Below are 23,696 nucleotides of genomic sequence, written 5' to 3' on the forward strand. Positions count from 1 at the left end.
ATTTTAAGAAGAGAATCATAAGAAACGCATTTTTACTTCTTGAAAAACTGTGTGACTATAAAATCATGAAAAGCTCTTGTGATTGCTGGGTTGATACGATACCGATCGTACCTATATTTTGACAATGATTGTAAGTAAAATTCGTGGTAAGGCAATGATGCCGAGATTGGTGACTGCGTAGAATCAATTTCTTATTGGCGGGACGCGATCAGTATCTTGCGTCCCGCGAGTATTACGCTGCAGAATTACATGAATGGACCGTGGGATTGGGACCCCCCTGCAGGGTATCGCTTAGAACCTCGCCATTGGCTGGCACAATCAAATTATCTGCGAGTGTATCGAGAGTCACGAGCCTGACGCGATCTCAGCTTGAATCGAGAAACTCGCTCATCATAATTCGCTTATCTATTTAAGTCTTATTCTCATAAAAACATAGCTATTTTATCGTGTTCAATTATGATAAATAGATTGAGAATAAATGTCACAACAATTATATTTTTTATTTTACTTATCGATCGCGAGACTCAAAATGATATCGATTTTTTATACTTATTGTTAGATCATATATTCGCAATATTTCCTTTATACAAGATGTTTAATATTTCGACTCACACGAGTATATCATTCAAAGTTTTTAATATAAAAAAATATTTCAAATGAAAGAGAGTTTCAATAGTTTCGAGAGTTTCAAGATATGCATATTATGTATAATGAACATGATATGAAAGAATGAAATAATTCTAATTGTAAGAAATAAATTTTAAAAAACTATCTTTGTTAACTTTTCCGGAAAATATTTTCACATGAAATCGTGGGTTCATGGAACACCTGTAAAGAATCATGACGTTGAAAATGTTCAGACGACCGAGATGACATGCAAAACTGTCTCAGAAAAGAATAGACCAGTGCATCCGCAACAAAATCGAAACCCATGGAGCATCTTCGAGCATCCATTTTCCTCCCGTGATTCTATCTGTACTCGCGTGATCAATCACTATCAATGGCGTTCGTTGCCACTCCGAATAGTGTTCACCGAAGACGGTGGGTGGACATCCCGGACACAATGCTTATAATGGAGCCCGCCGTGTCGATGGAGTCGATCGAATTTACATTACGATGCCAGATCGAACGGTAGTCATACGACGAAAGTAAACCACGCGAGATCTGCGATTAGAAGATTATCGAATCAAAGTTGGCAGTGCAAGTCGATCGATATTAAATTAATCAGGAGAAGGAAAGGTTTCATCTATTTCCGTGACATTTCAGTGACTTATAAATGCGATAAAAAATATACACACACTTGTTTTATTTATTTATTATATATTTTACGCATCAAAGAGAAAGATGGGAGGCCGATGGAATTTCCAAGTTTTACATCAATTACGCTGCGCGCTCTAATCTGATATTTGTTTAACGATGATATAACTTAGGTGATCATATAATCAATGTCAGGTACTCGACACGGAGCGAGGTATATGTATCTTATTAAAACCGGAAGACACTTATCATTCTCACTAACCCCAAGGCGCGCGTGACCCCGTCGGGTATGGCGAGGTGTGTAATTCATTGACTTGGTAACTCGGTGACTTTCACCAGTGATTTACGCGAAAGCTTCATAAGCGGCTTGCCTCAGTTTCAAATTCCGTTCTCTCCTCGTCAATGAGCCCTGCATCGCGCGAGCGCGACAAGGAGAATCCTCATCGCGGCAAAGGAAAGGAGGGGAGGGGAGCTCCGCCGGGACGGAAAAGAGACAGACAAATCCTGGGCGAAGGACATAACGCGCGGCTGGGACGAAAGAGAGAAAAAGAGCGAAGGGAGGGACAGAGAGAGAGAGAGAGAGAGAGAGAAAGAGACAAAGAGAAACGGAGAGAGAAAGACAGAAGGCACGGATAAAGGGGAAACGTAGCAAAGGTTATTTGCACCGAGTTGTCTTTTTTCAGTGCTTTTTGTTCGAACAGTTTGTCGAACGGCTCAGCCGGCTGATCTTCGGGATGATGAGCATGAACTACATTCTATATAAAATCCGGCAGCGCTTCTCTCGAGCGCCAAAGCACGAATGCGCTTTCGCGCGCATCGATCGTTTAACGAGAGTCGTCCTTAAGCGTCTGTGCAAGAAGAGATTTCGGGAACGACTTTGGCGCCCGCAGAAAAGGGATGACCTCCCGAATATCCGGGGCTGATCTCCCTCGTCGAGATCCTTGGAAGATCGCGCGAGCGCACCCAAGTTATAATTCGCGACTTAATTCCGTGTCGAGAGGTCTGTCGTCGCTTTGTTTAATTCCCGCTACTTCGATTTGCGAGTCTCGTTGAGCACGTATTTACGTTTATTCCTACGCTGTCGCTAATCACATTGTTGGATTCATTGTGAATTTCATATTTGCACGCGTATTGTTTTCAGTGCGATATAAACGAGTGATTTTGATTCGTTAATTAAGTACGATATATACGCGTTGTATTTTGGAATCTGCCGCTGAAAACGTTCGCCTGCTCATCTGCCGGCAGAATTTCAGTCACAAATGGAACTCGCTGAGACTAATCCGCAGCTGCGAGCGTTTGTCTCGTTCAATAACGAGGATAATAATCTTTAAGTGCCGTCTTATATTAATTGAAACCGGTGTAGCGAGTGCACAAGATAACAGAGGCGCGAATACCTGTCTGTTTTGGCATTACAAGTAGGATAAGCTACATTAATATAAGTAGATAGCGAACCAATTTTCTTTGTCTCAATGGAATGCCCGCCGAAATGATAATGCGCGATAATTGGAGAAAATTTCGCGATGCAAGTATAGATTACGTTAAAGCGAATCTTAATGTTACCGCAAATATTACGATTTTACGAGTAAAAAACGGCAGTAGAATTGCTGCCGATTAATTAATTAATCGTGTCAAATTGCGATCGGTGGTTCTTACTTTAATGCTGTGTAATACCTGTAATACCACTATCGATTTGATGCAGATCTCTTAATGCTACCGGGAGTAGATTACAGTTTAAAAACTGCGCGAGCGTTTTATGCGCCTTATCGCGTAATTTGAGTTAAAACCGACAATAAATCTGTTAATCTTTCCACGCATATTGCCCTATTGTTTGCAGAAATAATTTTAGCGTATCATCAACTGCAAACAAAAAATAACAATTTTGGAAAAAAACTATTTCCTCTTTTTTTTTCACTTGTGAAAATGTAAATCCGCTTACAAAGTATCTTACTTATTATCAGCATAATCAGACCGAGTCGTATCAGTGTGATAAGCTTCAATAGTTCCTTTAATAATTATTTCTTTTCAAACAAATACATTTTTAGACAATCTTCTTGCTACGAGATAAAATGAAATAACGAAAGTGTATTTCTTTTGTCAATTTCCCGCTTTACTCTGCCATAGTGAAAGTACATGATTATTTGCTCCATGTACACACTATATGTCGTTGATTTTTTCTCCCCATTTCGCATCTTTGCGCAAATTCAAGAGAGGACATCAAACATTCTCGCGGCGAACCACTTTTCACACACACATACATACAGGACATTATTTACGTTAGTGCCACGTGTGTTCGGAATCGCTAATTCCCACGAGCTGCAAACGAGAAAGATGGAAAGAGAGCGGGACACTAGCACGTCTCGACGATAATTTCCGTCTGTCAAAAGAGACGCGCGTTTCGTCCCGTCATCTTCGTGAAATCGATGACACGAGCAGGTGCAAGATCGGCGAAATCGACTACGGCGCCTCGTCATGTCCCGATCCGTCAATGAGGAAAATTGGCGTAAGAGCGCATGAATGGGCCCCGGTAGTGAATAAAGTGGCCGCGGCGTTAGTATAGGTTTATGGAAGCAAGCCGGTTTTAGCTACGCTAATAGCATAGTAATGCTGGCTGATCTTTTCGAAATCCCGTAAGAGCATTAACCGCTCGCACGTGAGCAAGTTAAATTGCTATGTTGTGGGTATACCGCGGGTATGTAGCTATCACCTGGCTACAGAGCGCGTCAAAAGGAAGGGTGGAGGATCGCCGACGGATCGGGGGCTCGGGACCCGCCGTCGGGGAGAAAAATTATTCGCGCTGGCGTCTTGGAGCGGTAACGAGATTAAAGCATCGAGATCCTAGCGCGAGAGAGGACGAGCGTCGAAGAGCCGAGGGATCCGCTCGTCGAGATTATTATCGCGCGTGCCATCGGATTTTGAGACAGGCTGTAACGTGATTTTCGATAACCTGCTAATAAGACGCGATCTGTATTCCATGGGCGTGCGTTTAATGTTACGATGGACGGAAATTATAGCGTGATTACTTCATTCTCGTGCCTTGCGAACATAACGTGACACGAACATTTATATAACAATATATTCGTCATGGTTTTTGTCCATAATAAATTTTTATCTGTTTTCCATAAACATCCGATGCAACTTTTTCATATCTATCGAGTGCTAAAAATTATAATTCGTTTATGTAAGTACTAAAGTAAATACATTCCCGAAGTTTTCCCTCGCAAAATACGATAAGAGGAGCAAAGAAATGATTGAGCATCCTAACATTAATATTTAATTAAAATTGCTGCCTCTGATATTTCGCTTTCTTTTTTTAACAATAATCAAATTTTTCCTTGTCTTTGCACATATCACTTTTATAAATGCAAATAAAAAATATACGAAAATTCATTTGTAATACATTTGATCGAATCAATCTTGTCTACATGTTCTGCGGGAAAAAATTTTAATCTCGACGAGTAATCGCGAGCAGGAGTCAATTGCTCTCTCGCCAAGAAGTGCCAAAACATGCTCGTTCTTAACGTAGCAAAGTAATGGCCAGCGAGAGAGAGAGACGGAGAGAAAGAGAGAGAGAGAGAGAGACTCTTACCTATTTTCCCGTAATCTATTCGTACACTCTTTGGAGCGAAAAAGATATATCGCGGACGCGAGCGAAGCCCGTTGCGCGGTGAAAAAGGGACAGGGAAGAGCGGGAGAAGAGAGGACTCCAGGTTTGAGTATATTTTTAGAGACGGACTGTACGTAACGCCGTTGTCACACGGCGTTGCCATCGCGGCCGACGAGGTCGGCGTACCCCAGGCTACCATTGGATCCCCGCCATGTAGTCGCAGGGATGTTGGTACTGCCTCTGCCACGCCAATTCTGGAACGAGTCGACGCGGTTCGACACGACGCACGTTGTTCCTTCTCGCTTCGTTCCCTGGCGCGGAATTCGCCTCCGTCTCTTTCCCTCGTCTCTCTCTTTCTCGCATCCGCTCCCTCACTCCCGCTTTTCCATCCTTATCCCCTCTCGACGCAGAGCGCGCGCGCGTCTCTCCCTCTCCCTCGACGCCTTGTCAGTCGCATTTCCCTTCTCTCGCTTCCGCATTCGCCTTTCTCGTACCGTTGCGCCGGTATCTCTGTCGTTTCGCGGCCGCGTCGCGCACCCCATCCCTTCCCCGTGCTCTCGACGCCGGCGTCCCTCCCCCGCCGGCGGCCGGCGCACGAGCGTCCCCCTCGCGCATAACCCCTCGACCAAGAGAGCGATCCGTAACAACTAAAGTTCTCGTGAAAAGTTGAGCCGGGCGCTCTCCTACGCCCTCCTGCTATAATAGCCGCTCTCGCGCTGGTCTCTCTACCGACCGTCGTCGTCGTCTCTCGTCTCTGTTCATCTGTCCCACATTCCGTGAGACGGAGAAGGAGAGGGACGGACGTGAGCGAATAAAGGGAGGGAACGGGAGAGGCAGGGAGAAGGAGCGAGAGAGAGAAGAGGGAAGAAAGGGCAAGCGCGAGAGGACGAGACAGAGAGGGAGAAAGAGAGAGGAACCGCGCCGTGGACGACTCCGACGGATTAGGGAATAGAATAGTCATTATCGTGTATACATCCGTATTCTACGAGCTATCGGTCGCGCTCGTTCGGAGAGTCGGTCGTCGGTGGTGTGGCGAGACGCCGTGCCCGCGGGTTTGGCGCCGGTTTCAGTGGTGTGCGAGTGCGGTACCGAGAGATCGAACGACCTAGCCCGTCTCTTTTCTGACATTGGAGCGCGCCGGCAGAGAGTATTACGCGTCGGGCCACGGTGTGTGTTGGAGTGCGAGTTCGGGGGCTTCGCCTGGATTAATCGGGCTCAAGACGAGGAATATCGACGCGGGAGCAGCGGCGCCGGCAATTACGAGCGGTGCTCGTGGGTGAGTACAACATCCTCTCCTCCCGCTGTTTCCCGGAGAGACCGGAACGCGCCGTTGTATCGTGCATTCTCCGCATTCTCGGCGATTGTCGCAGTCACCGAGAAGCGATGGGTTCCTTCATCCGGCTGATCGAGGAAACCGAGTCCGAGTTCATCTCGGATCTGTCGTTTCTTGAATTTACGAGCTTACCTCATCGTACTCTTATGTCAAGTTCGTTATCACGTATGTCGCGATGCTCCTTGTACCTTTGTTATTCCGTCGTCTGTCACGTCGTGATCGTATGACCTACATTCCCCACGTGTATCATAGATGTGCGCGAAGATTATTTACTTATTCGCACTACTTGACGCTCCGATTGTTCGGCGTTAATCAATAAGATCGCATCTTATAGTTGGGTGATTAAGAAATTGACCCAAATCCGTCGAATTTTGATAAGCATTTAGTAAGATACGATAACATTATTTTTTAGTTTGTCATTGGCCTTCTTTCACAAGTAATCTAGATATTAAAGTTAAGCTTGGACCTTCAAATCTATTATAATTTATATTTGATACCTATTTCTTTACATAATTTCTTTACATCTTTTGTTAAAAAATTTCTGTACTTGTGTATTACAATCTATAGACGAAAGCAGCATTGTAATGATGTTATCGAATATATATACATATATATATCTATAAATTAATCATCACATCGTAAGTTTCTACCCAGATAACGATCGAATATATCGCTTATCACTGCTGATGTAGCTCCATCGCGAATCACCGACATTTCTATCGATCGAACGACTCGTTTCGTAACAACCGCGAGGTTTCCTCTACATTTTTAACAATAGTTGAAAATTAATAAAATTATTATTATTATCAATCTACAAGAGTATTACGATAATCGAGTTTTGCCTACGTAAAGATCAATGATGCGATAATATAATATATCAATGATACGATAATATTTTACTCGAGATAAAGATGGTCGAAAAGATCTCGTGTCGAGTATGTACAAGATATATTTACGAGGCGATAAATTCACATGAGAATGATTTACGATAATAATTGACATTTATATTTTTCCCGTTCAAAGTACTATCTTAATAAATACTCATCATTAATAATCACTCTCGACTATCCCGGGCTTTCTCGCGCAACCAAATTCGACCACGTACGCCATGGTTTTTATGATTTCTGCGGATTGCGGATATCCTCTGCGATTACTTCCCGCGGTAAACGAAAAAAAAAAGAGACAGAGAGAATCCCGACCGAGCGAATCAACCGAATTCGGGCGCTGCGGTGCGCGAATACCTCGAAAACGCCGACATTTAATCGGCGAGGCGTACATGGAAGCTTTCATCCGGCCAAAGAGAGAATGTATAAATTCGCGGACGAACTTGTTTCGAAATAACCGTGCGAAATTCCGCACAGCGAGGGGAATTTTGCGAGTGAGGCGGGGAAAAAGCGTGCACGGACCCACGAAATACGCGACGTTAACATTTACGCGCGAAAAGAAATATACCGTATTCGCCCCGGGAGGGGCTATTAATTGAACCCACATCCAGGATTATTAGCTAATGTAAAATGCGCGAAAAAGAGATACAGCCGTTAAAAGAGAATTTCACCCTCTCACATTTCGCCACCAATTAATAATTCCGCATCAATCACAATGCTGCATTTTCATTTTATGAAAAAAAAAAAAAAAACAGAAATTAATATCTGTTGTTTCGAGAACAGCCAAGCCGATAAAAATTCCGTGCTTTTTCCAGATAGTGCAAACAAGACGCATCATCGACGCAGAGATTGAAATTCGCGCATTCTCTCATCTCTCTACGAGAAAATTTGTTCCGCTCTTCTACATATACATAAACAATTGAATCGGTAAATCCGATTTTATCAGCTTATCTCGCTAGAATGATCACACGCACCTGTGTGACGTCGATTACTTTTTAAAAATAAACATATTCTACGGGCTCGCATTTGCCTTACTTTCAACATTACATATCATCGATTGTTATCCGTAACGCATCGTATACGCGACTAGATTTGTGAGTGACTTGTCAATTTTAATTAAGATTATAATAACAAAGTGGAAGAATATTTTGACATTTTCCGTATCAACATACGCGTCTCGTAGAGGAGCAATTTCGAAGCAGCTGTCGCGCTGATTTTCCGAAGCTACGGAAGCGATGGGGCTCGTCAAGATCTATTTTACGTTGTAAGATGCCGCTTGATCCTTCAATAATCTTATCTACGACGTCCGACGGCTGCTGTCAGAGCAGATCTCGTAGGGAGCTGCGCCGAGCTTCGACTATTTCCGTTCGCGCTTGCAATTTCGCGGGAAGTTTCGGTCCCGAAACGGGCTACCAGCATAGTAGCAGCGTGCCGAGAGAGTTGGCCAGCGGGATTTCCACGGAAATAATCTGCTTACGGTAATCTTCTTGGCTTGCCGTCGCCGCCTCCCTCCCGCTTAAGGTCCGCCTTCCACGAGGAGGTCCTTCGTCTCCTTATCGTCGTCGTCGTCGTCGTCGTCGTCTACACACGCTGGCGCGTCCTCCGGCAACGCAAGACGCTATCCTAGTCGCTTGCTGATCTTCGAATCTAATGGGAATTTTATCGCGAGCGCGTCCGATCGACCTCGAGACGAGACCCAACGCGTGTTTTTCAGTGGAGAACAAAGAGTGGTGATTCTATGGCGATTTTCGCATCGCGAAAGACTTTCGTGACCACGTTGTTGAGAAAAATGTGACGCGATATGATAGCGATTGCCATCGGAACATTAAAATACAAATAATCGATGAGATCGAAAGGGAATTTGATTAAAGACGTTTTCATCTCCACGTCGATATAATAAGTCTGATTATTAAAATAATGAGAATTTTATGCGGAGAAGTATGAGAATATTGCAAGAACGATCGAATCATCATGAAGAAAGAATCTGCTGCCTTTTCTTTACATTATAGTTTATAAAAAGATGATTTATCGTCTGCAAATGCAATATTACTTATCCCTTTGGATAAGCGGCTGTCTAGAAGTTTGAAAACGCGGCGCTGATTGTCGGATGGAGCAAAAGGATCTCGATCATTATGAATATGAAGATTTATACATTATACGTATCGAATCGAGACGAAGCGAATGTGAAGATTTCGTGATAAATATAAACGACATCCGTGCGCATCAAGAAGGACGTGGCGAATTGAAACGAGTGCATCGCAAATGATGAATTATTTCGAGTAAAGTTAATTCTATATAAGATTGGCGAAAAAATTTTTGAATAATTGGCAAAGTCGATAATTTATTCGCGGCTTTCCGAGGAAGATTCTTCCAAAAAATTACAAAGAATATATAATAAAATTGGATTTATATTATCTTACGCGTCTTATGCTTTACAATTAAAGATATAACTTTGAAAAGTAACAAAATCCCGAGTCTAAATCCCGATTCGCGTATGCTTTTCGATTATACGATCGGTTCGATGCTGAAAAATGTGCCGAAGCCGAACAACATAGTTGACTAGTGTTTCGAGGGCTTCCACGATGGATAGTCTGCGTGCAAAGTTTATCTTTTACGTTAACAAATAATTTTTTCTTTTCACGCGATAAAATCTACCGTCGTGAAAATATCATTGCAATCGAGTGAGAGAGAATTTTCTTACAAAAATGTCACGTGTTTATTTTAATTTTGTAAATTTAGAGATTTATATATATATATATATATAATTTATAATTAAAATTCGTATAAACTGACGTAAACCGTAATATCGGCTATTATATCGATTATACGAAAGACCCCGCCCTTTTAAACGAAGATTTTGAAGACGTCGATAGTCCTCGTTCTTGATTCGCTGCCACGGATTCAATCTCGGCTCCGGCATCTTCGAGTATCGAGTCTCTCGGAATCCCTGGTCGATGTTATCACGTGCGAACGGGTCCCAATGTCGCGCCGTACCTTCGACGGGAGGATTGACGTGGCCACCATAGAACCGTGAACGGCTCGAGGGAACAAAACCTCCTCGAAATTGGCTCCGAGGAATCAGTAAGTTCCACCGTCCGTCAGGGCGGAACATAAAGGAGCATGAAGCGGAATGGAGGCAGGTGGAGAGACGAGGGGGGGAGGAGGGAGACGACGAAACGAAGGAGGCTCATCCCCGTCGGGCGGCGGGGCGCAACCCCCATTGGCATCTCCTTTTTTGCCGGCCGGGTATAAAGACTAACTAGCGGAGAACAAGCCCGGGGCGGAGGTATACCCCGTGTATACCTCGTGGAATTTCTACGGGAATTAAGTTTTACGCTCAATGAACGCGCAACAAACGCCCGAATACCCGGGGCTAATATTGCATTCAATGCGACTCTGCTCCGTAGAAACGCTTCCTCGTGCACGACTCCGTGCGCATGGCTACGCTGGTGCACGCGGCTCCTTGACAGAGGTATCCGACTACACAATCTCGGGCTACATAAAGTGTGTGTATGTGTATACATGACTACGTTTGCGTATATATATGTGTATGTGTGCGACTCCGCGACATAAAGCCGCCTTTCTGTGAAAAAGTTCAAGCTTAATGCCGGGGTAATTATTTCGCGAGATGCTGCACCCGACGTGGACCGAACTCGACGCAGCTGCGAGTGCCCGGTGTCGTTAGCATTAGGTAATTAATTATGACTTTATTATCCAATAATGAGGGAAAGTTTCTCGTGTCCTTTGCGTATTGTGCGAACACCAGGTATTATAAATATTTCCGCTAGGGCAAGTCGTAATCATCTATTAATATATGCATAATCTGCTGTTATGGTATCTCGCGCATAAAAAAAAATTTATTTCAAGTTACGCTATCGCTAATCGAGAATATTAAGTCGTAAGGAGGGGAGGCTTGTACTTGACGCGTAAAGATTATTGCAAAATTATCGCGATGGAGGTACATATGCGCGTTTGAATGACTACGTATTCGAGCGTTGGCACAATCTCGAAAAATCGTCCGTAACATCAGTTAATGCCTCGCTCGTTTCACAAGTACCTTCTGGCTTTCCTCGCGATACTCGCGGATGGCTGCGCTTCACGCAACCGACGTACGTGTACGTTCATTGTGGAGCTACGGAGCGGGCTCTTCAGGAACAATGCGGTTGTGTGCAAATACTCCTGGAAACAATGCGGCCGCGACTTAACTTTCTGGGATAGCTCCGGCAGTGTGTCGTTCTTCGTGTACTGCCGGATGTACCGAAGCCGCAAACCGCGCTACCTAATGCAGAAACGACGTTGCATCCCCCGCGAATGAATCCCGGATGCTCCGACTCGTTTTCGACGTATGCGACTGCATCCGCGTGCGACTTTCTCTGTCTTTCTTCACCTTCTAATTTCCCCGCCAATTGTTACTGCGTAAATTCGAAAACGCGAATCGCGCTAACAAGCTCCAACTCGAGATTTTAATGAAACGGAACAACGAAGGTATCATTTATTTACGTTTATAAATGTAAAAGAAATTCTAATCATAAAAAAATAACAGATCGCGACGTATATTGATAGAAAGAATCGGAAACAGTTTCCTCTGATTATAAAAAAAAATAATTTCATTCGTGCAGAATTAATACATGGAGGGTGTTGACAGAATCTGAAGCAATTTTCGGATTTGTAGGAATTCACCGGATTTAAGATGCAACAGCAAAACGCGTATCCGCCGCACGTGCGCTCCATTGACTTAACTGATCCGTACAGATACGATCTGCTGGACGTTCGTAAATCGAATTCTTCGGCGACGAGAGGGTAAATCTCCATATCTCTATCCCTATCTCTTTCTCTCTCTCTCTCTCTCGTGCAGAACACACGCGGAACGTAATAATGGGGATTTAACAGTCATTAGGGACGGCATACCGGTATATATCTGTCGATTGGTAACGCAAAGTGTTTGCACTAGGGCCGAACTATCGAAGGGGGCGAGGGTGGGAGTGACTCGTTGCAGCGGGAGATCGATTCGTCGGGAAAGGGCGTCGGGGGAATGCGCGGGGGTGTAAAAGGCACCCTAGCTATCTTTCTCTAGACCGTTTCTCCCGGCCTCTCCACAGAGTCGTAGACTACTCGAGTGTCCTCGAGGACCAATCGAGTGGCGGCCTGGGCATTTTGTCCACACTTGGCGGTCTGTAACAAGTGCATTGTCCCGTGCACCAAAGTGCACAAAGATAAAGAGACTTCTGGCTACCGTAACACAAGGACCATCAAGTATCCCTTCTCGCCCTCTTCTTTACATTTTGTTTCTTTCCCCGTCTTTCTCTCGTGACGCGCTTTTAATAAGGGTTAAAAAGTGTAAATAAACGTGTCGTTTCGTGTCGGCAGTATTTTACATCATTTACGTCAAATTCCTTTTCGACAAGTTAATTGGAATTTTCGAATTAATATGATTATACTGAATAATTTAATAATAGAAAATAAAAATATATTTAAACTTTTTGTGTGATTGCGTGTAGCGGCAAAATTTATCAACAATTCGACGATGTTGACGAGAGATACATCTGCATTGCGTTGAAATAAAAAGAAACAGTTCAGTCGTGCGGTCGTCGTTAAAAAGTTTTCAAAAGTGACAGTTGTTTTCGGCGTTTTTTGCCCATGCTGGGTGGCATGTAACAAGTGCTTTGTGGCCGGTGCGAGCCGCGTAAGTGCACAAAAGTGGAAATTCGCGCCTGATTGATCTCAGGAGGACCCGGGAGAATAGCCAGCCTTTCTTCGCCCTCTCTTTCATAGCGAGCGAAATTTTAATATAGTTGGGAGACGAAAGGGGCGTCACGCGGGGTAGTGTATACTTTATGGATTCTTTTTCACCGCGTGGCAACTTTATTCCGGTTCCGGAGAGCGGAGAAAATTTGCGCGCGGGCGTAATGAGACGTAGTATTAGAGCGCAATACACAGTATAAGCTCGCCTTTTACATCTACGATATTAAGTACACGTAATTTCATCGAGCGATCTCATTTATGAAGCTCTACATATTCCGGAAATAGAAGCGTTATTTTATCGAAATATATGAAATTTTATTCATATTAAAACGCGCGGAAAGTAAATAATTTTAATCTCCTGTAAAATTTTTTAACGTTTTAATTTGCGACATTAAAATATTTTTTAGTAAACTCGTGACATTTATAAATAAGCGTGAATATATTTATATCATCAGCGTATATCGATTCGATATGTCATAAAGCCACTTATTGTACATATTACGTGCTCGGTATTTAAATTGTAGCGCATAACAGATTTCAATATACAGTAGGATAAATTTCAATTGCGAACGCAACAGGATGCAATGCACATACGTTATGAGGGTGGATGTGAGTGTCTCGTCCATATTTGAGCAAAAAGACTCACGCTGCGGCAGCTCTATTAGACCTCTAGAGGAGTCTTTCATATATGACGTGTTCTATTCATTGAAATTTAATAATATAACGCGGTTGAGAGAGAGGACACGGAACAATACATTATTAAAGACGGACTTGGTAAAATGTTGATAGTGTAAGATTTCATTTCGAAAGCACAACTCGAATCAATCGTCCTTTCTTTGTCAGATATACGAGTATCATATATAAAATTTTTTACACGGATATAAGAGACCGTAATTAAAATATTAAAAATTCTAACTTTAATTTATCTCGGTTTAATTTAAATCGTCTATGGATCATGTCATACGTTATATGTATAAAAATTAACTCTATAAAGATTGAATTTAATTTGTGTCGACAATAATTTTTATTACATTATAGACACGAATAATGTATCCATTAGATTTGACGCTATAAAAAAATAAAGAATTTTGAATCAGCCATGTCCTATATTTTACATTCAATAAAAATGATTAACTTGGAGACACACTCACATTATGACGATTCTGTCGTCATTCAATTATTTCTTATAATGCGGATGTTAATTACTTACCGATTAGCATCCCTTAATCCGAGACATGTGAACGGCGACATCCGGCAGGCAGGAAACAATACACGTTTCATTGTCCGGCCATATCGCAGATGTGCGTGCACGACGTAGAACGCAGTTGTAATAAACGTGATGGCAAACAAATTAACAAGTCACTACCACCGGGGAAGCTGGATTGCCCGTGGTATAAGAAGCAGAGAAAAGGGAGAGAGCGATAGCCGTTTCTGACTTTGTAATCGGAGAGGATAAAACGCGCGACTTAAGCGGCTAAGAACGCGACGGAAAGGCTACGAGCGTGTTGCATGTCTTCAGGGTCAAATATGCGTTCGCTGTTCTCGGTTTTCGGGCCGACGTTTTCGGAGTTAGATTGGCCTCCTTGAGAAGGAAGACCGAGGATACCCGGAGTCCTGTTGCAGCTTTCTCGGATTATCCCCCGCGCGCAGCTGCCGATCGCGTCGTTCTTATTTTCATGCCGGGCGATCACGATCGATTGGTATTTGTTTAAAACACCGACTACTTTCTCTTTGATGATCAGATCGAAACGATCTACTCGAAAACAGCGGAAACAAACAAGGAATTTGGTCAATTTTAAAGAGACTTCAAAGATGCACGATGTTCAAAGTTGAATTCTTGTCTGCTTTTTTCTGTAACAAAAAAAATAACGAAATTACTGAAGACTTTGTCATTTTTCGCAAAAACTATCTTTTAATAAAAATATGATTATGAACACATATGTGAAGAAATCTTACAAATTGATATTTTTCATAAATTGATTTGAATTTTATTATTTCATGTTTGTGATGTGACAGGCCAAGCCAATCACATGTGTGTGAAATGAACATATTTTTCTTTGAATAAAATAAATCGTCAATTTAGCCGATTTTTCATATAATTTCGAACATTGATTCAATTTTTTTCCGTCGTCTTTTTTAGGCAGAGCATATAACTTGGACGTCGAGGACGTTTCTTTAGGGAGACCGCGGCGGAGGGGTGGTCGTGCTGGGGGCCGAGGGGGTGGTGATGTGGCCGAACAGCCTCGGAGGTACTTCCGGCTGCAGCGGGGGCGCCGGCGCCACCGATCTCGGGGGCCTCGCCGCCTCCACCACCTCGGCCTCCGAGCTCTTCGGGCCCGCGGCGTTCGGCGCGACCGCCGCGGGGCCCTACGGCGCCCTTAAGACGGCACCCTACATGAGCGCGCTTAGCATGCCGTCAATAGATGCTTTACACTCCACCATCGGCTATCCCGGTTGTACACCCGCCGGTGAGTCCTACTACTGTGAGTGCCCATCATATTGTTTTATTAGTTCTAGTACTGAATCAAATCGGAAATAGCTTTTTGTTTATGAGTTGCAAGTTACAAGTTTATCTTTGTATTGTAAAGATGAAGAAAATATGAAATATTAGATTGTGACTAGGCTCATCGATCTTTATGTAGAGTGATGCTAAAAACGCGAGAAAATTATTATGATAAATATTGCAATATTGCAATTGGAGAACAGTTGAAAAACACAAGTGTTAGTAAATAGAATGATTAATAAGTAATAATATTAAATTGAAAAACACAAGTGTTAGTAAATAGAATGATTAATAAGTAATAATATTAAATTATTCATATGCCATTCATGTTAATATAAAAGCTTTTGAATTTTGCATCAAAGTTATTTCCGACTCGTGAAAATATTATTACTGTTATTAAGTTGTTAATAATTAGTTGTTAGTTAACTATTAATAATAGATTTATATATATTTTATTTATTATATTAATCATTACTGGTTAGTTAAATGTAGTTGACCTATAACATTATACACATTATATATCATATTTGATATTCATTTATTATAAAAATTGCCGATAATATATACAAATTTAAATTATAAGTTAGATATTTAAAAGAGATATCTTTTTCAGATATCTTTTTTAGATTCCAATCATTAGCTCAAATGATTTGTTTCTGAATAAAAAGTGATTTAAATTTTTACCTTTTAAATTTTTTTTAGATAGTAAATTGTATAACATTGATTTAATAATTTCATGCATATCTTGGAAAAAAACAATATAAATATAAATGGAAAAAATTTATATGATATCCTGTTGTATTAAAAATTCTGTTTTAAAGGCAATCCGAGAAAGCAACGACGGGAAAGAACAACGTTCACACGAGCACAATTGGACGTATTAGAGGGACTTTTTTCAAAGACGAAGTATCCTGACATTTTCATGCGTGAGGAAGTAGCGATGAAAATCAATTTACCAGAATCGAGAGTGCAGGTAAGAAGAAATTACTAATGTTAATAGCAATTTTTGATTATGCTTTAAGTATCTTCGATTATGTAGCCAGCAGCCAGTTTCAAAAGAAATCATAAGATTATTCAATATCTCTTTGATTTTTAGTATAATAAATTAGTAGATTAAATTATAATACAGAATACTATTATAATACTATTATAATACAGAAAATAACTTTGAATATAAGTGAAAAGTATTTCTGCACTGCAGTAAAAAAATGCGACATGTCTATGAAGGGTGCGAGAGTGTCTGATTACCAAGGGTTATACACTGTCGGCACGTTGACAGTATGGACAGGATCGATTGATTCTCTTCTACCTGTGTGTCTTTTGCGTTAGAGTTAATTAAATTACGCGTTCGTCTTGCAAATATACACCTACAAGAATTCTTCGAATCTGCTATTAACACTCTCTTATAATGACGATAAAATTAAAAATAGCGATTTCATTTAATAGATTAAATCTATATTTCTGCAATCTTTTTATTTGGAGATAAACTACTAGTCTGCATGAGATTTACTATAATTAAAAAAATCATGATTTAATACAGTTTAATACAGTTTAATTGTAAATATAATATCTCATTTTAATAATGAACGAAGATTATTAGATATTATTCGATAGCTAAATTAGTATAAAATTATAGTAACAGAAGAAAAGAGCGAATAAAAGTCGAGCACAATATTATGAAATATGCAATTATTAACATAAATAAATGGCATAAAGAAGATTCAAAAACATAAAACCGAACGCAGAGAATCAAACGTCTATTATATCTATTTCAAATCCTCTGTAATGGTATAGAAAAGAAAAAAATTCGCTCGCTCTCTACTAGTCACATAAAATCGCAAGCGTTGCTCCATTGACATTTTTGCTCAATAGCACGCGGTCAAAAGAATTTTTTTGTGCAACAATACCCCGCGGAAACATGAATAATGTCAATTTTGGAATCGATATGTCGATGTTGGTCGACTGACACCGTGCCTTCTGGCTGTACCAACGTCGACGTCCACAAGGTCCGAGAACGTGTTCACGCATATCCCACCCTCATCACGGCCAAAAAGGGCGCTTCGCATCCGCAATTGCCGTCCACACCTGGCTATGACCGTGTAAACGGGATGAATGGGCCCGACATGGCCCATAGTCTTGCGCACGTTCGTCGGACGACTGCAAAACTAGAGACTGCTCTACTCACGATCGCTGTTTTCGGACCCTTGCATGACTTTTCAACCGCGGGCGTCTCCGTGTCCATTGTAGCTTCACCAAAGCTGGTTTTCTCACGGGTCAATACGATAATATCGTTTCACGCAATGTGATCGTATATTTTAATCAATTTTTTTTTAAAAGAAATTATATATTTAATATAATACATGGAGAGCATATTGCTATATCAAAAATTATTTAATATTATAAGATTTATTAATTAATAAATATATGATTAATGAGTTAAAAGGTGATAAAAATATATTGCAACAGAAAAGATGAATCGAGTCTAGTGCCTAAAAATATCAAACGTAGAGAAAAAATCTTTTATTTATAACAATTTCGCGAGAAAATAAAGAAAAATTGAAACCTTGTAAATATATGTTATTATAGAGGGTTTTATTTTATTAAGCGTTGAATTATCTATTGATATTTCGTCAATATTTCTCGATACCAATCTGGAACATAATCCAGTCGTGGTAAAAATACTTTTGCGACGTTTCTTGAAAGCGAAAAATTCACGTTACATACACTGGACTCTTTCGATGGAAGAACGCGAGCTGCTGGTGTCGTCCCCCAGAAAATCCGTAGAAACCCAAGCTCACCTCTCCGCTTCTAACATCGATCGCGAGGCTTCTCCAAGTTTCACTCTCTCTCTTTTTGTCGCATTTCTCTCTCTACCTCTTTCCACTCGCTTCGTCCCTCTCTACGTCCCCATATCTATCGTTTCTATGTATAAGAGAAGTTTCAGAGAACAAACGAGCTATATGAAAGACAACGCGTCACATAAACTATGCATAATTAAATCCAATTCGCAAAATATATTTCCAAATCTTTATCTATAAACATTTTTTTTTTAAACGAAAACATATTTCAACATCTACTGAAATTAGTTATGAAAAATACATTACTGTAATGCTTGCACGAGATCTTGCATGAGATCTGTCAAAGAAAATGATAGAAATTGATAGGACAGTAATCTGCATCATTCGAGCGACAGTGGAGGAAACGCTTTTTAATCTATATAAGCATAATTAGCAACTTCATTACAAGGTGTTCATGCAAAACCAGTGGACACTTTGAACACAAACCGGAGCGAGCCCGTTGGTACGCGAAATCGGCTTATTCTATTCAGAGAAGTTGCTCGGTGTGTGTGTGGGACGACCTATACTCCAATCGGTTTCGTAATTCTGTTGCATTAACGACAGCCTGGTAGCGAGCGCGTCCGATATGCGTGCGCGTTTTCGTTCACGTTGCTGCAGTCAGCTTGATTGGTAATTGATAGTCGTGCCAGTCCAGCATTCCCCTATAATTGGTTATTACGCCAGCTTTACGAGAGTTCTGATTCGTTTCAAATCACATTTACGCATCGCTGAAACGTGAAAATGACGTCCAATTCATTTCGCGACAGATGCGCGACTAGTTATTATTACTTTTTATGATAATATACACAGCTGTGCAGAAGCGTCTCTGATTACGTAAAAACGTAACGCGTAATTCCTATGTCCTGTCTATAGGTGTGGTTCAAGAATAGAAGAGCTAAATGCCGACAGCAACAGAAGCAACAGCAACAACAGCAAGATAAGGCACCGAGATCGAAGAAACCTTCGGGGAGTCCGGCTAGTAATCCACCCCCTGGAAAAAGTCCTTCAATTGCTACCACGCCCACACCTGCCGCCGCGGTACCTGCTACTACGCCCTTGTAAATATCTTTTTCTTTGATCTTAATGAAATATATCTTCTCATGTACCGCGCTCTAATGATTATTAATGATTATTATTTCACATCTACACAGTATGAGATAATCGCCAACACGATTAGCCTGCTTCAATTTAGAAAATTAAAATTAATATTTTAATTGCAATTATACGTTACAGATATTATTGATATAGTTGTTGTCGCGCGAGATATCTTTTCTTATATATAAATATTGAGATAAAGTCCAAGTGTATGAATGTATTATATTAATATATATAAAACAGATGTGACATTGCATTTTTGTTACTCAGGAGCGGAGGCACTGGAGGTTCAGCGGCAAGTTCTCCGGCGCTTTTAAGGGATTCGCCGCAATATAAACCCGCGGGAAATGCTACTAGTTTACTGTTAGCAGCTAGTACTACCCCACCGAGCGTAAGTTGATAAGCTGTAGTGATACTTTTGCTTTTGTTATTCTAAACGCTTTTATGTTATTTTTATGTTTAATATTTACTGAATATTTCTTCTCTTATACACTCGTTGTTCCATTTTTCAACAGTTAGGTGGCACCGTGTACAGCAGTGGCGGTGGTAGCAGTAGTATCTGGAGTCCAGCAGTGACGGAAAGCGGTGGAGGATTTCCGGGTGACCACCAACGGTTAGCGTGGACGACAACCGCTTCCCAGCAGCAATGCTACCAAAATTATTCGTCCTACTATACCAATATGGATTATCTCTCGCCCGCTTCGCATCAGTTAAACGTTGTGGTAGGTATAAAAAGAATCTCTCCATCTTTGTCAGTTTTTTCTGCGCGAATATATATGATTACGTTCATTAAAATGGAGCAAAAAGATGCTTGAAGAATAGCATAATGTAAAAGAATCAATATTGCATCGTTAGGACAGCGGAGGTAGCCTTGACAATTCATGGAGCAAAACGAGAGACGAAGGAACTTCATCTTGGTTTTACAATAGCGCCGGATGGGGCGATCGGAAGTGAACCTACAAGAATCGAGGGGAACAAAATCCGGGTACATATCATCGACAATAGTGAAGGTTACACGGCTCGATGCGAAGCTTATCGTAATGCCAAATAAAACGAGGAAGTTATATTTCTGATGAGTATCGATAGAGATTAAACATATCTTTAATTAGGCCGGCGTTCGAGGAGCTGTGGAATGCACAGGCCAATCGAGAGTGCCATACGTATCCTCCTATATTTACTGGTTCACAGCATAGTTTAAAAGGTATCCTATCATTTGGAATATTTTCTATGCAACGAGAAAATTTGCAGAAAATATTTCACAAAAAAATTGTTTTGTTTCTCACGAAGAGCACCGTAGAATAAAAATATTATTTGCATATAAGATTAAGAGATATACAGAACATTCCACATTTTCCTTCTGTACCGTGCAATTTTTATTAGATCAAATTTATTTTAATATGCATTATTTAAAAATGGATCAAGTGATAAAACTAAATAAGACATTCTGTATTTATGATATAATCGTTTCTTTGTATATCGTAGATTATGCTTGCAATTATAAAATATGAAATATTTTGAAATATTTTGGATGATACAAAATTTCTGAAACATGTTGCACTGTGCAAAATAGTTTTAATTACCACATAAAAATCTGATTTATTTGAATTTTAATTCATTTTCACTTTGGAGAAATTATATTAAATGATACTAAATAATACATTTATCTATTATAAGAAATTTTCAAAGTTCTGAAATCAATGAAAATTGCGATTTCTTAGAGGAATGTTTTGTATTTTAATAGTTGCTTCAAAATTTGTTGATAGTGCAAATTAATTATTAGATTGATACAACAGATTTGTCATATTTTTCAAATAAAGATGACAAAATTATATAGAAAACAAAATTATAGTTGATTTCCTCGCGACATATAGTTTATGGATATAATTTCAATTTTTAATCAAAATGGAAACATATACTGTTGGCATACAGATTTTTTAGAAAAAAATTTTCTTAAAATACAATCAAGTAAAATAGACTATACATTTTATCTAAAAACATTGTCATTTTTATTTATCTATCAAACATTAATATAACTATATCTAAAATAAAATTTATATATATTTATAAAAATGACAAATCTTTTGTATTAATCTTATAATATCCACTAGTCACATTAATAAAATAAATATGACTTAAAAAGAGATAGACGGATTTATTATAAAGAATAATTGGAATTGTGATTATGCTCTTTTTTGCATAGCTCACTGTTTTACATTTTCATATCTCATTAAAAATGATTTTAATAATTCAAATAATTTCTTTATAAAAAAGCGCATAATTCTTATATAGAAGAAGAATGATCATTTTATAATATGCTATAATGATTCCATGTGATCTCCAGAGGACAGATAATTATACTGTACATAATATAAATACATTTACAATATTCAAGGAAGATAATTTACGTGACTAATGTACGAGATACATTTGATTGATTTAATTTTTCGATTAAAATAATATACAACGCAAAAACTTTTAAAAAAAGGTATGTACGTACGTATACACGCGATACATTACCATGTATATAAATTATATACAAAGCATATAGTGCAGATCTATATATGTACATATGTATCATTCTGTCGTGTATAAAAATACACTATCTGAATATTGAAATGAATTTATGTTACGGCGTCGAAATTGTTGATCATTTTCTTTTTTCAAATGCTTATTTTGCATGTGTAAAATTAAAAAAATTATATTTTATCTCTTTTATGTATAAATTAAACAAATTTTCCACATACACCGTCCCGTTGTCAGAAAATACGCGTTGAATATTATCTGTCATATGATATTATCTATACAGGAAGGATAATATAAAATATATATTTTATTTTAAGTTATTATTAATTTTTCAATTTTCAAGGTAAATTTTCTCTGAGAGTCAAAGCTTCATATAGACAAATTTTATTTTACACAGTCGAATCCTCTTTATACAAGAAATTAATCGCAATTGTATTATGTACCTCGCCATATTATATATTTGTTATTTCTGACAATCAATATTATAATATGATATTTTTCAAGACTAGTACTTGTGAATGTATGTATATATTATTCTTTTTATTTTTTATTACTTATTCTTTTCTTAAATATATTAGCAGCAATTATACATGATTATTATCATATATTTGCGTTGTAATTATCGAAATCAGTGGATTAAAGAGAGTCTGTTAAATCTGTGAACTGTATACAATTCGTTCTTATTAAAATGTAAAAAAATGCAATTTATTGTATATTGTTTTCGGAAAACTTTGCACTTTTTGTACAAGTATTTAAACGTTTTGAAAAAAATCTTTAACGATGGAGCTTTATAAAAAACTAACCTAAATACCGATTGTTCTTTACACAGCGTCGATTGATTATAGAATAGAAAAAAATAAAGAATCCATATGTAAAGTAAAAAGAATTATTTAAGATCTATAGGAATATAAGAGTATGTGACTGTTTAGATTGTTATTATAAATATTATCAATAATTATATAATATGATCGACGAGAAAAACAACGACGTACATGTCTCAAGATGTATAAAGATAATATATCGAATTTGAATTGTATATAGATATTTCTCATTTTTCTTTATCCACACATTCTCAATTTTCAGCTTAAGATATTTCCCCCATTTTCCTTTTCATAAAAAATGCGCTTATTTTAAAGAGATTTATTAGACAAATAAATCTCTTTAAAAAGATAATATAATTGGGATCTTGATTGAGATCTATCTGAATTTTTACGTTACGAAAAGATGATATAGAATTTAACGGTATAAATGTAACGTACATAAAATAGTAAAGTGTACAAAAATTTATATAATTTGACTTAGATTTATATCGGCAATTCATAAATAGATACCTGTACTTCTGCTGTATATGTCCTGTTGCCATATGCACGCGTGTTTTGACCAAATAATCCTTGTTTTAGCTGTATATTCACGAAAGAAAAAAATAAGACGCCATAGCCCGCTTTTAGATGATCACTGAAAGCCCTCTGTAGACATAAAAATATGAACATGAACTACGAAGCCAAAGTCCACGAACGTTTTCAATAGGTAACACGTAACATGAACAATTTCTGGTTCTGTTCCATGCTATGTCCATGAAATGTCGGTAACGCGAGTGTTGTAACGCTAGACGCTTATATAAATAATATAAATAATATAAGTAAATAAATGTATAAGTAAATAAATAAATATAAGTAAATAAAATAATAATAAAGTAATAAATATAAATAAATAAAAATTTCTAAAAAATAATATCTAATATACATATATATTTTTCCAATATAAATAAATAAATAAATTTCTAATATAAATCAGTTTTGATGTCTCTCTCTCTTTCTTTATTATTAATTCTATTATTACCTGATATTATTAATCACACATCGTTCACCATCACCACCATCACCTTCACTGCTAATGCCATTTATTGCAATATAATGAC

The 23,696-nt window shown here is 39.0% G+C and overlaps 1 protein-coding gene and 1 long non-coding RNA gene across 4 annotated transcripts in view; one reads left to right on the forward strand and one right to left on the reverse strand.

The window, feature by feature from the left end:
* Window positions 1-23,192, reverse strand: part of LOC112639928 — a 93,835-nt gene extending 70,643 nt beyond the window's left edge. The window contains exons 1-2 of the long non-coding RNA XR_003123751.1: window positions 23,110-23,192; window positions 14,031-14,671 (exon numbers count right to left, since the gene is read on the reverse strand). This is a non-coding gene — a long non-coding RNA (uncharacterized LOC112639928). The remainder of the gene's footprint in view (window positions 1-14,030; window positions 14,672-23,109) is intronic.
* Window positions 5,424-20,735, forward strand: LOC105255011 (homeobox protein OTX2). 3 transcript variants are annotated; one of them, XM_011264041.3, is made up of 7 exons: window positions 5,424-6,137; window positions 14,961-15,303; window positions 16,145-16,296; window positions 19,034-19,218; window positions 19,526-19,646; window positions 19,771-19,977; window positions 20,111-20,209. In XM_011264041.3, the coding sequence occupies exons 2-7, from the start codon at window positions 15,048-15,050 to the stop codon at window positions 20,207-20,209; spliced, it is 1,020 nt and encodes a 339-aa protein (XP_011262343.2). In that variant the 5' UTR covers window positions 5,424-6,137; window positions 14,961-15,047. The 3 variants fall into 3 exon arrangements, with proteins under 3 accessions (XP_011262343.2, XP_019884243.2, XP_025271101.1); XM_020028684.2 differs by lacking the exon at window positions 5,424-6,137 and having other exon boundaries at window positions 15,048-15,303; window positions 20,111-20,735; XM_025415316.1 differs by lacking the exon at window positions 5,424-6,137 and having other exon boundaries at window positions 15,048-15,288.
* Window positions 23,193-23,696: the final 504 nt, after the last annotated feature.

This window comes from Camponotus floridanus, unplaced genomic scaffold (genome assembly GCF_003227725.1).
Source record: "Camponotus floridanus strain SB8 unplaced genomic scaffold, Cflo_v7.5 scaffold12, whole genome shotgun sequence".
Classification (NCBI taxonomy): domain Eukaryota; kingdom Metazoa; phylum Arthropoda; class Insecta; order Hymenoptera; family Formicidae; genus Camponotus; species Camponotus floridanus.

Excerpts from the sequence above, each read along its gene's own strand:
- LOC105255011 (XM_011264041.3), top strand. The coding sequence starts at position 15,048 with ATGTGGCCGAACAGCCTCGGAGGTACTTCCGGCTGCAGCGGGGGCGCC. Across the intron at positions 19,219-19,525 it reads GTACCTGCTACTACGCCCTT|GAGCGGAGGCACTGGAGGTT; the intron begins GTAAATATCTTT and ends TTTGTTACTCAG. Across the intron at positions 19,647-19,770 it reads CTAGTACTACCCCACCGAGC|TTAGGTGGCACCGTGTACAG; the intron begins GTAAGTTGATAA and ends ATTTTTCAACAG.